Consider the following 11106-nt stretch of genomic DNA (forward strand, 5'->3'; position numbering starts at 1 on the left):
ACATATACACCTTAGATCATAATTATTAACTGACGTGATGCCTTTAACGCCGTAAAAATGTCTGCGGAATACTACGTATCCGAGATTCGACATGTAAAACATACATTGGTTATTTCCTTTCATGACGTGAAAAAGCCCATAAGTATAAAGCCCGTTGGGTATACGCCTCATCGGTATATGCCTAGAATTCCCGATATTCTGCTAAGTTGCCAGACATAATATTTACTTTTCTTTTTTAAAAAATTGTCCGAAATAGACGGAATTCTTAATAACAATTTTTCTTTACGCAATAATATATAAATCTAAGTATTTTATATTTTTTTATGAGAGCAAAAATGCCTCCCTAGCCCTTCATTAAAATTGTACATATTTCATTTAAAAATGGTTGTTACCTAAATTTTTGAGAAATTAGTATACGATTTAGCATGACCCTATGTATGTGCATAACATACTAATTTGTCGATTTCAGGGCACAGCGTCTAATTTTTAACGATTATATGATCTTGTCTTCTTCTTTGTTTCTGTGTGATTGTGTTTTTTTGTAATAATTATTGGGAAACTATACATTTTGGTATAATGACAAACAATTAATTTGTATTGTGTGTGATGCAGTGCAGTCAGAGATCAGAAAACTACTTTCTTTGTTTAAAGGCAAGTTCATGTTACAATCTCACTTTTAAAATGACATTTTAATTTTATGATTTATTATTTGTCGTTCGACCCAATCTATACGTTGATGCACAGAAAATTAAAAAAGTTGTGTTATCTTTTCTTTTATATCAGTTAAAAGTCAAAAAAAGATAAAAAATAACTAAAAAAAAACTGGCGAATGCGGCGGGCATTTCTATCTCCCAGGGCATTCACCAATTTATTTACTTAGCTTTTTTTAAAAAGATAAATACGAGGGGAGCTACGACAGTTCTTTAAAATGTCGTTTTCTTATAAATATTTTTTTTTTCACATTGCAAGGCAAAAAAAGATTGAAACTAACTATTAAAAAAATGGAGAATGCGCCGGGCATATCTATCTCCCAGCGCATTCACCAATTTATTTACTTAGCTTTGCTTAAAAAAAATTGTACTTTTTAATCATACCTAAATAATAAACGAAATGCAAGAGAAAACTAATTATTTTAATAACGAAAATAAAAATAAGGGATTGCTTAGAATGTACAAGAAGAAGTAGCTAAAGCGCTTGGAATTAGTTTAAGAATGGTGCGAAAGGTTGTATATGAAAACAAGAATAATCTTATTTCCAAGCAGGAAACAAAGTGTAAAAGGAAGAAGCCGAAGACATGTCATGTTTTCTGTGTGATCCACTGATTTCCGCCAATACTCCTTTGTGATGTGATTCAATGCCTCATTTCAAACAGCTTCAACCTGGTCAGATCTAAGCCCAGCACCCACATGCTTCTCATAATAAGATTTTGACCCTGTTCATATAAGCTCAATGGCATTAAACTGACAATGGTATGGTGGCAATCTTAAAACTTCATTGCCATATTCACGTACTATTTCATCAACAGCATATATTTTTGGTCTTTTCAGCGATTTTGCAATTGAAAGAAGTTCGGATTTTAGCATATATGGCAAGGGATTCTGATTTTCTTTTACTAACCATTCATAAATTTCGCTTTTTCTCCAACTTCCATCCACTTTTTTTCCTTCTTAGGAATAAGATTGTTCTTGCTTTCATACACAACCTTTTGCACCATTCTTAAACTAATTCCAAGCGCTTTAGCTACTTCTTCTTGTACATTCTTAGGCAACCCTTTATTTTCTTTTTCGTTCTCGAAGTAATTAATAACATTAAGTACCATTTTTTTGGCTTGAGGATTTAGAAATCCACAAAAAGGCTTTTTCTTTTCCATAATTTGAAATTTAAATTATCTTGTGACAAATAATGTCATCCGTCAATCAAAACGAGACAGGCATATTTGTTATGAAAGTAGTTGTTTTAGAGCCACTGACATTTATCATTTTATCTTCTTTTGATACATTAACGCTGCATATATCTGTTTCGTTTATCTGACGCGTTGTAGTTAAAAAACGTTGTTGCGCAAATTGAAATGAAACGTAACTACAAAAGTTTGTCGTTGATAATCCGATACACCCGCACGATAAGAGCGATTTTGACTATATTTATTTATTAATGTAAAATAATGTTATAGCTTACAACCGTTTTATTTAAATAATAAAGGTTTGGGAAGATGCTTGAAAGATCAAATTCAATTAAGTTTAAACTACATTTGTTATAAAATTTTGAGTAGGCACTTTAGTTAATAGCGAACTTAATCTCATAAATTTGCATTTGTCTATGTTTGAACACACGTCGTTGAGAACACAAGATCAATATGTGCCTTTTGCTTTTTAGTATACAAAATAAGTAAGTAAAAGTCAATAATATATTTCAAGATGGTTCTGAAGCATTAATACGTATAAGTTTGTATCACTTGTCTCAGTCTAAAATCGAGCTGTTGAGTCAATAAGTGCTTTTTGAATTAAGACGACCACATTATCATATCCATGAGATAGTCATGATACACTACTTAAAAACCTTTGGGATTTTCTATGCAACAGTATGCTTATTGACGTATATTTTATATATATTATTTCTGTTGCCACTTTTATGAACAGGATTTTCTTTTATGGATAATCTTGTGCATCAAGGTTGGCCCATGAACTCATCACCTAGTCTTGGTACTTATTTACATTTGGTTTGTACACAGAGAAAAGGAACCTTGCTAACAGATTGACTATATCATCACCACGTTTAGATGTACAATCTTCAACATGATTTAAGTTTGAAACGATACCCATTTTTGGACCATTTCATAGCAGCTTTTCTTGTATTAAAGCATTATTTTGATAACTGTTGGCACTGTCTCTCATTTGAACGAGAAAATACCAGATTATTGTCCATTTCGGACCATAAAATGTTCGATGCATTGTAATCATCTATCACGATCACGAACAACTTGCGGACGGTCGAGACTTTTGCTAAAAAAGCTTCATACACTGCCCCATCCATATTTCATATTGGGACGAATGTAAACCCAGTCAGTATAGTAGATGGCTTTCTCCCAAATTTCTTTTGATTTGATTTTTTTCTTCAGATTGTATTTTCGTATTTTTTCTACTCTGATATATTTTTTTTCGTTTAGCATTATTTAGTCAGAATGCCTTGTTTACTACCTCAGAGTTCAGCATCAGCAGATTATTTTTCCGTCTAGAGGTTTGGAAACCGTATTTAAAGGTGAAAATATTCTTATTCTGTCAAACGTTTGGGATCCTACCCACTGCGCCAAGTTATATATCTCTTGTCAAAATGTTTTTTTATACTTATTTAAAATAAATGACAGTATTACTAAACTAATAGGAAGATATACTAAACAACACTCCAAGTTATACTATCTTACAACAGTGCTCATGCAAAAAAATCAGGCCATCGGCGACACATGTCGACTTCTTGTGAAATCTTACCAAATTGCTAATTCTGCTGAATTTACATACGCTTATAATGTAATATGACTTTGTGCAATTGACTAGTCTGATATTTCACCATATAACATAATCATTTATCACTCATATTCTTATTTTTACTATTGTCAATAACATCCCGTGACAGTTTTAATTCCCGTGATCTATTCAGAATATTTATAACTAGACGTTTTCCTACTAGCACCTCTGTAAATCATTATATTCTTCATGCTATAGATTAGTTCAGTGAGTGGCCTGAGGTTTATCCCATTCCAAATCAAAAAGTAACCACAGTGGCTGAAATACATTTTGATGAAGAAAGGAGTTTTGAAGAAGAGTAGAGCGGGAACCCTCTTAGCCTGGTAGAATCGTTAAGACATTTTTTTGGAATTTTAATACCTATTTAAGCAAACTAGCTGGGAACAACCATTTTGATTGGATTATTGTTTATTTAAGAATGAGTACCGATCACCTCTGTATATAATGTAAGTAGAGTCTAAGAGATTGACTTACGCCAAGTTTCGGTTAAGGTTATTATTAAATAAGACTCAACTTAAGCATAGCAGAATCAATCTTTCAGCTTAAGATTTTCGGATCCTACCCACTGCGCCAATTTGTCAAATACTTGTATCAAAATTATTATATTATTATATTACAAAGATACTAAACTAATAGCAAACTCTGCTACACAATACCGCTAGTTATACTATTTTAAAGCAGTGTCAGTGGTTCCCACTGGAATGAGACCACTGGCATTATTCTGATGTCGATTCTTAACTAAATCAACCATGTCCATTTATTTTTAAATTGCCAATGCTTTTTAACATTTACCGTTGCTTACGCTAGCTAATATGAAAGAGCAGAAATTCAAAGTGGCAGTTGCGTCATCTTAATTAGTTCAGGCCCTCTAAAGTGGCAATCGCTCGCATCGGCCCCTTTCTTAAAATAATTCGATTTTAACTCCATTAGAGACGCCCCTTCCTCTATATTAACTATATCGTGATTTTCCATAATAACACTGATACGATTTCGAGAGGTATAAGGGCTGCTTTAATTTCTGAATATAGTTAATAGTGAAAATAAATTTTAATATATTTTTTTTGTAGAATAACCCAACAATTAGCTTTAATAGTGAGTTGTCAATATTTGTTAAAGAAACTTTATCTTATCTGAATGGCCTTTATCTAGTAAGGAAAATGGCTTTATTATATTTTAACAATTATATATAATTAGTTACTAGGCAATGTTTATTCTTACACGCAATGTGTTTTTAAATTAAAGCCTTTTTATTTCCAACAATATTAAAAACAAAGTCGAAAATTAGGTCAAGATTAGTAATTTGCTAAATATAATTCAAATTCAAATTCATTTATTGCTCTTTTGATTACATAAGTAATATAAGGTCGTCGATTTAACAATAGTACTAGAATTAAGATTAAGTTAAAAAGTTTAAAACGTTCATCCTTGTGATACACCCTGACTGCAATAAAAGGTTACGATTTAAATATTTCATAGTCAATGAACTAGGATTTATCAACAAATATGAATGAAATAAATCAACTAACCTAGCTAAAAATCATAACATTGATTTGATTAATTCAACAACATATGCTTTATCCGATCAAAAGATTTTTAAAAGTTATAAATGACATGAGCATCATTTGATTCAACCAGAAATGGAAAACTTAAAGCAAATTTTAAAACATCTATCAAAGAAGCAAGACCTAAGATTTATTGCTGATTGCACAAGATGTTAGGGCTTTTCAGTCACATCTTTCACTTACATATTCGGGCTACAGACGGATTTTCCAGGTAGAAGATTCCCAATCGTGACCCTTATTTTCCTTTTACTATTTCTGAGGTGTGCCATAATATTCTCTCACGATCCTCACTATCACGTTTTACTGATTTCACTTAAGATTCACATAAAGAAACACAATAATTTATAAAAGGTGCGTTTTTCCTCCTCGGAAAACGACTTCAGGAACTCTGAATATTGTTTTTACACTGGCATATGGGCTTGTAAAGTACATAAAACTGTATGTAGTTTTCTTTTGAGTAAAAAACTTTTTCTCACCCGGATCCACTTCAAAATTACTAGATAATTTGCAGACCCTAGTTCGGAACCCAGGCTGACCTTTAGAACACAAAACTTGTCAATACATCACTCGGTTTGAAGTTTCTATGGATCACTGACCATCGTGTCGTATTCAGAGAGAAAGAAACGTAAATAGAAAATTCCAATATGAATAATTTTTCAAACCAGTAACGTTAGAATTACCTTGCAATCATTTTACCAACTTTTTCAGAATCAGGACTGATCTTGGGAACGTAAAAATTGTGACTTAACGATTGTCTCGTGAAGTAAACGGAAAGGATAAAGATAATTACAGTCCTTTTTGAAATCAGTGACGTCATCTTATAACCTTATTATTTGCAAAGTTTATTCTAACATAATAGTACTAGAAGTAATTTTAAATGATTCGGTGATCTTTACAAAGTTTCTCATGACTAACATACTCTGGTGGGATTTACTAACCCCCTAATCCATTCCAAGACGTTTATGATAGATACCGCATGCCTATCCAAGACATTTTTATCATCCATCCACACTAAGTTTAATATTTTTGAGGCCTAGAACCTGATTCTCCATATGGTCTTAAGATAATTGTACTCCGTCCTTAAATGTATCCAAATAATGCTTTCTTACATTTATTCCAAGTTAACTTTATGGCTAATGTTCCAAATTTCCAAAAAACGTTTACAATTGATCTTTAATAAATAGAGAGAATGGTATCAAACTGCTCTGCTTGAGGCCTTAGAGAGTAAGGACCAGACAAATTCTATCTATATTGACTTCTCTAATGCCTTTGACAGAGTTAAAGATTTTATTGTCAAACTTTCTGACTTTTGCTTCAGTGAACATCTAAGTAGGTTGATTAAAGCTTTGTTTTACAAGAAGGTGCGCATTGAGCATCACAAGGATCTTATTGCTTTTTATCAATGATGCCAGAGATTATCTACACATTTTAAAATGCATATAATGTTTTTGATAATATGAAGGTATTTTCTCTTCAAATCACACATAGATTTGTTCTTAGGACTTTAGGATCAGTTGTTTGGTCTCTTTTTTACCAGGTTAATAAGGATAGAATAGGGAGACTGAATAAATATAGAGAGAATATTCGGAAGTTGAATATGTATACTCTTGATCTTGTTTTTTGGGTTTTTAATAAATAAATAAATATTTGTCAAGTTGTTTGAAGAAGCCCAATAATTTAAAGGCCCTGAAGATAACACCCAAAAGATGCGTTCCAAATGGCAAGATATTGTCAACCGATATAGATCCATACAAGTAGCCACATTGAACCAAGGTACTATTTGCAATTTCAAAGGCAAAAATTGTTAGGGTTTTCATCTTAGGGAAATAAATGCTATGATAGTTTATTGAATTTAGGTCCATCTCTACCATCGGGATAGATGTTAATAAAGAAAATAGCTCAGAAGCATCTTGGAACTTGGGAAAACTTTACATAGATGTCATTAATAAAGATGTTAAGTAACAGGGCTTCCAAATGGATCTTTGGGGTACACCAGAACTATCAGTCCTATCTCAAAGGACCTAAATCGTTTAGCTTTTATGATTTGGGATATTTTGGATAGACAGCCACCTACCGTTATTCACAAACTGCCGCCCGCTCCATTTAGCCCTACCTTGTGCAACAAAAACCTTTGATTTACTGTGTTGTTATGGTATAAATAATATATTCCGGCAAGACTAAACGGTTTACAGGGACTATTTCTAGGGAGTTGAGTTTGTTCGACAGTCTTAATTTAAAAGTTTTAAACAACAAGAACAACTCCCCAGATTTGATAGGTTACAGAAACCCTGTTAAATTTAAATGATGAAACAAAAAGAACCTATCAGGCCGGCTTAGTTTGTACCCAAAGGTACCTGAATTCGTCAGTGATCACTTCGGAAGCATTACATAATAAGGCGTAACATTGAAGTGTTTTAATTTAATATAATTAAAACATAATTATAAGATAAATATAGTTTTAAAGGTTAAAATGAGAAGATGATAATAAATAATAATAAATTCATGTAAAATCATATAGAGAAATTAAAAGAATATGGTTAAGATTAAAAGAATGTGCTTACGTCCCATGATGTCCTTCTTTCGGGGGCGAGAGCCCGCGATAGGCTATTTTTCACCACATAGGGTTTAAGGCATGATGTGGGTTGACGGGGCTAAGGGCGGCGAAATTATTTGCTGTTAGGCTTCAGGGCGAAATCTTCATGACTGCTGGGTCATGACTGGCGGTTTACAAACTCATATTCATGGAGCCGAAGTTTCGAGAGGCATTAAACCACTAAAAACCATCACTTTCAAAAAACACTAATGAATTTTAGTTTTTAGTATTAATTTAGATAAAAATGTGCTGGCGGAGAGAAATGATACTAGTTTTATTTCACTACACCTAATCTCTCTCCGTCACAGCGGACAGCACGGTTCACCTTTGACAGACGCAGGAGCTGGAAAGACCCCCAGAGATCCCAGATGCGTCGCGGAACTGCTTAGATAGTAGTCCAAAAGACGTCTGGGCGCAAGACCGGAGATTGAGGAATTTCGCTCGTTACTTTATGGGTTTAGCCGCTATGGGCCCAATCAAAGCCCATACGTAGATCACTAATAAGCAAACCATAGAGTGCCTGGTAGAAAGTACAAATACGGGCCAAATCGTAATAATTCGACACGCGGCGCCACTGGCGTCCGCTTTAGTAAACCGGTTGACCAATTCAATTGCCGTGAAATCCTCTCCATGCACAGCATATTGTAAACAATAACAAAGAATTAAAATGGTAATAATACTGATAGTGGTTCAATGAAAAATATTGGCGAATTCCATTAAGAGTCGAAGGCAATTGTAATTATGGTGGGTGTCTCAGTCAGCAGTATCGTACTTATAAAGTTTTGAGAGAAAAATTTAGAACAAGGTCATTTTTAAATAATTTAACCAAATGAATAAAAGTTAGGATTCTCCAGATCCCGTCTAAAGCGTAATTAATCCTGCAACAGTGTCAAACGCCTTGGAAAAGTCATATAAAGATGTGATTCCTTATTTCGAGATATACCATCCCAGGCAACCTATACAACATAACCCAACTGTTTTAAGTTCATTTGAGGGTTTGTTATTAATCTTGCCATTACGTCATAATATTTTAGAGGTTTTCGATAGGCAAAAGGTCGGACAAATGCGCTGGCTAGGAGGAAATATTGATATAGGGCTCTTGAAGGAACTGTAATATAAACATTGAATTTATCACCAGCTCTTAAGTGTACGAAGCAGTGAATGGCTTTAGAACTTCGTTAATGTGTATCATCGGATATTCACTTGGCCTGGAAGAAATACTAAAGCTGCTAAGATTTGTCTGAAAACAATTAACAAATATCATATTGTATTCTTCGTCACAGTTTGTCCGTGCTTTGAACCATTCTAACCTATGGACACGATGAGATGATGAAGATTAGTTCAAGGTAGTATAATATTTCAAAAGAACAAATTCGGCGACAATCTTAATTCAAGTAACGTCAAGCTCCTTGTCTGGCTCTTCAGTATTTTACTTTATCTTTATCTTCTTCTTAACAGCACATTCAACAACGAATTGTGGTTAAAAATAAAGGACTGACAAGAATATTAGAGATTACAAAAAAATGTCCTACACGAAATAAAAATTAACTATTATAATTAAGAATAAGTATCTAACATCTTTTTGATGTAACTGTGGGTATCAAAATATATCTGAAAAAAAGCGTTAGAAATATTTAAAGAATTACCCGTCATTATACGGAATTTATCAAGTATGTCTTCTGATAAGAAATCGAGTTGTTTGTAGACTAGCGTGACACAATATAAAAATACATTTACTGAATCTTATATTGTTATAGTGTTTCAATCATGTCTCTTGAAAAATACGCTGGTAAAGTTGCAGTGGTGACGGGAGCATCTGCCGGTATCGGAAAATCGATTGCGGAGCATCTAGTTAAAAAAGGTGTTATAGTGGCGGGCATAGCTCGAAGAGAAGAACGTGTTGAAGAACTGTCCAGACAACTGAAAAATGAAAAAGGATCATTGCACGCATTCCAATGTGATCTCACTAATGCAGATCAAATTGTATCAACTTTCAAGAGCATTATCACTAATTTGGGACCGATCTATATCTTGGTCAACAATGCCGGAGTATATCACGTAACTGGAACTATAGATGGAGATTTGGATAAATGGAGGAGTATGTTGGATACTAATGTAATGGCTTTAGCTATTTGCACCCGAGAAGCTATATCAGATATGAAAACCAATAAGACGAAAGGTCATATTGTCAATATTAATAGTTATGTTGGTCAGGCAATTATAGATATTCCTGGAATGGAATTTTATAGTACAACAAAGCATGCTGTTACAGCTCTTACAGAAACTGTACGTTTGGAAATTAATAGAGAAAAGTTGCCAATAAAGATAACAAGTATAAGTCCAGGGTATGTAAAAACAGAAATCCATGAAATAGCATATGGTAAGGAGCGTGCCAAAAAAATTGCCGAGACTACGAGATATATGAGCCCGGAAGATATAACGGAATCGGTGTTATATGTCCTGGGCACACCGGATCATGTAAATGTTAAGGAGATTAGTATTCTAGTGCAAGGGCAGATTGGGTAAATTTATTTAAAGGTGTAGACTATAACTGTAACTTTAGTTATTATTTTAAGTATTATATGCTTATAACTTTAATAAAAGACTATTTGGTGTTTTTATTCAGTGAACCTTAAATATAATTTTTTACAATTTACATTTCATTTTGCAACGTTAGATTTTTAAATTTTTTTTATAACTGAGTTTTTATAAGCCTTATAAAAGGGTCCATTGTCTATTATACAGATACATCATAACCTCAAAACAATTAAATTAATGGCAAAGTGTAAAATTAATGGAAGTGACTAAACATAAAAACAACAAAATAAAAGTTAAACAATGTTGTAATTAGCTCTTGGTAAAATTAGATTTTTGAGTTAATTTCGTAACTTCTTGGTTCGTAGTAGTTCTAATTGAGAGAGGCACATGATTATACATTTTTTGACTAATAAATATCAGGCACATATAGATCTATCTCCAACATTGCAGAGGTTCTAGCATTATCGAAATACACTTAACATAGATCCACTTATCGATCTTTATTATGCCATAGAATATTAGTATCATTTTGCAATTAATAAATTCCATTTGTTCCGTAGGGTTTGATTTCAGTTCTTTTACATTATGTTATATTTACAATTAAAGATATACTAGAGTAGCTGAACATATTGACGTCAACAAAGATGGGATAGAAATTCCCTTTATTTGATCAAAAATTATTATTAGCTAAGCCTCTTCAGCTTGTTTTTTAAAGGTTCTTTGACACATCATCACTTCTCCTACTGAAAGTTTTCAGCTCTTCCCTATCTTCTATATTTAAATGAAATATCAAATATCATTTAAGGCTACCAAGACAGCATGGGTTTTAAAAGGCAGATCAATAGCTACAAACTTTTTTTCAAGCAGAGTTTTAGGGTTATCGGGTGAATTACAT

The 11106-nt window shown here is 33.0% G+C and overlaps 2 protein-coding genes across 2 annotated transcripts in view; both read left to right on the top strand.

The window, feature by feature from the left end:
• LOC126746547 (sodium-dependent dopamine transporter) overlaps positions 1–11106 on the top strand; it is a 98587-nt gene that overhangs the window by 25675 nt on the left and 61806 nt on the right. The window lies entirely within an intron of this gene.
• LOC126746560 (farnesol dehydrogenase-like) lies at positions 9426–10294 on the top strand. The gene has a single exon (XM_050454870.1). It carries the CDS (start codon positions 9441–9443, stop codon positions 10197–10199), a length of 759 nt encoding a protein of 252 aa, XP_050310827.1. The 5' UTR covers positions 9426–9440; the 3' UTR covers positions 10200–10294.

The sequence above is a fragment of the Anthonomus grandis genome, chromosome 17, assembly GCF_022605725.1.
Source record: "Anthonomus grandis grandis chromosome 17, icAntGran1.3, whole genome shotgun sequence".
Classification (NCBI taxonomy): domain Eukaryota; kingdom Metazoa; phylum Arthropoda; class Insecta; order Coleoptera; family Curculionidae; genus Anthonomus; species Anthonomus grandis.

Coding starts and splice junctions, on each gene's coding strand:
- LOC126746560 (XM_050454870.1), top strand. CDS start 9,441: ATGTCTCTTGAAAAATACGCTGGTAAAGTTGCAGTGGTGACGGGAGCA.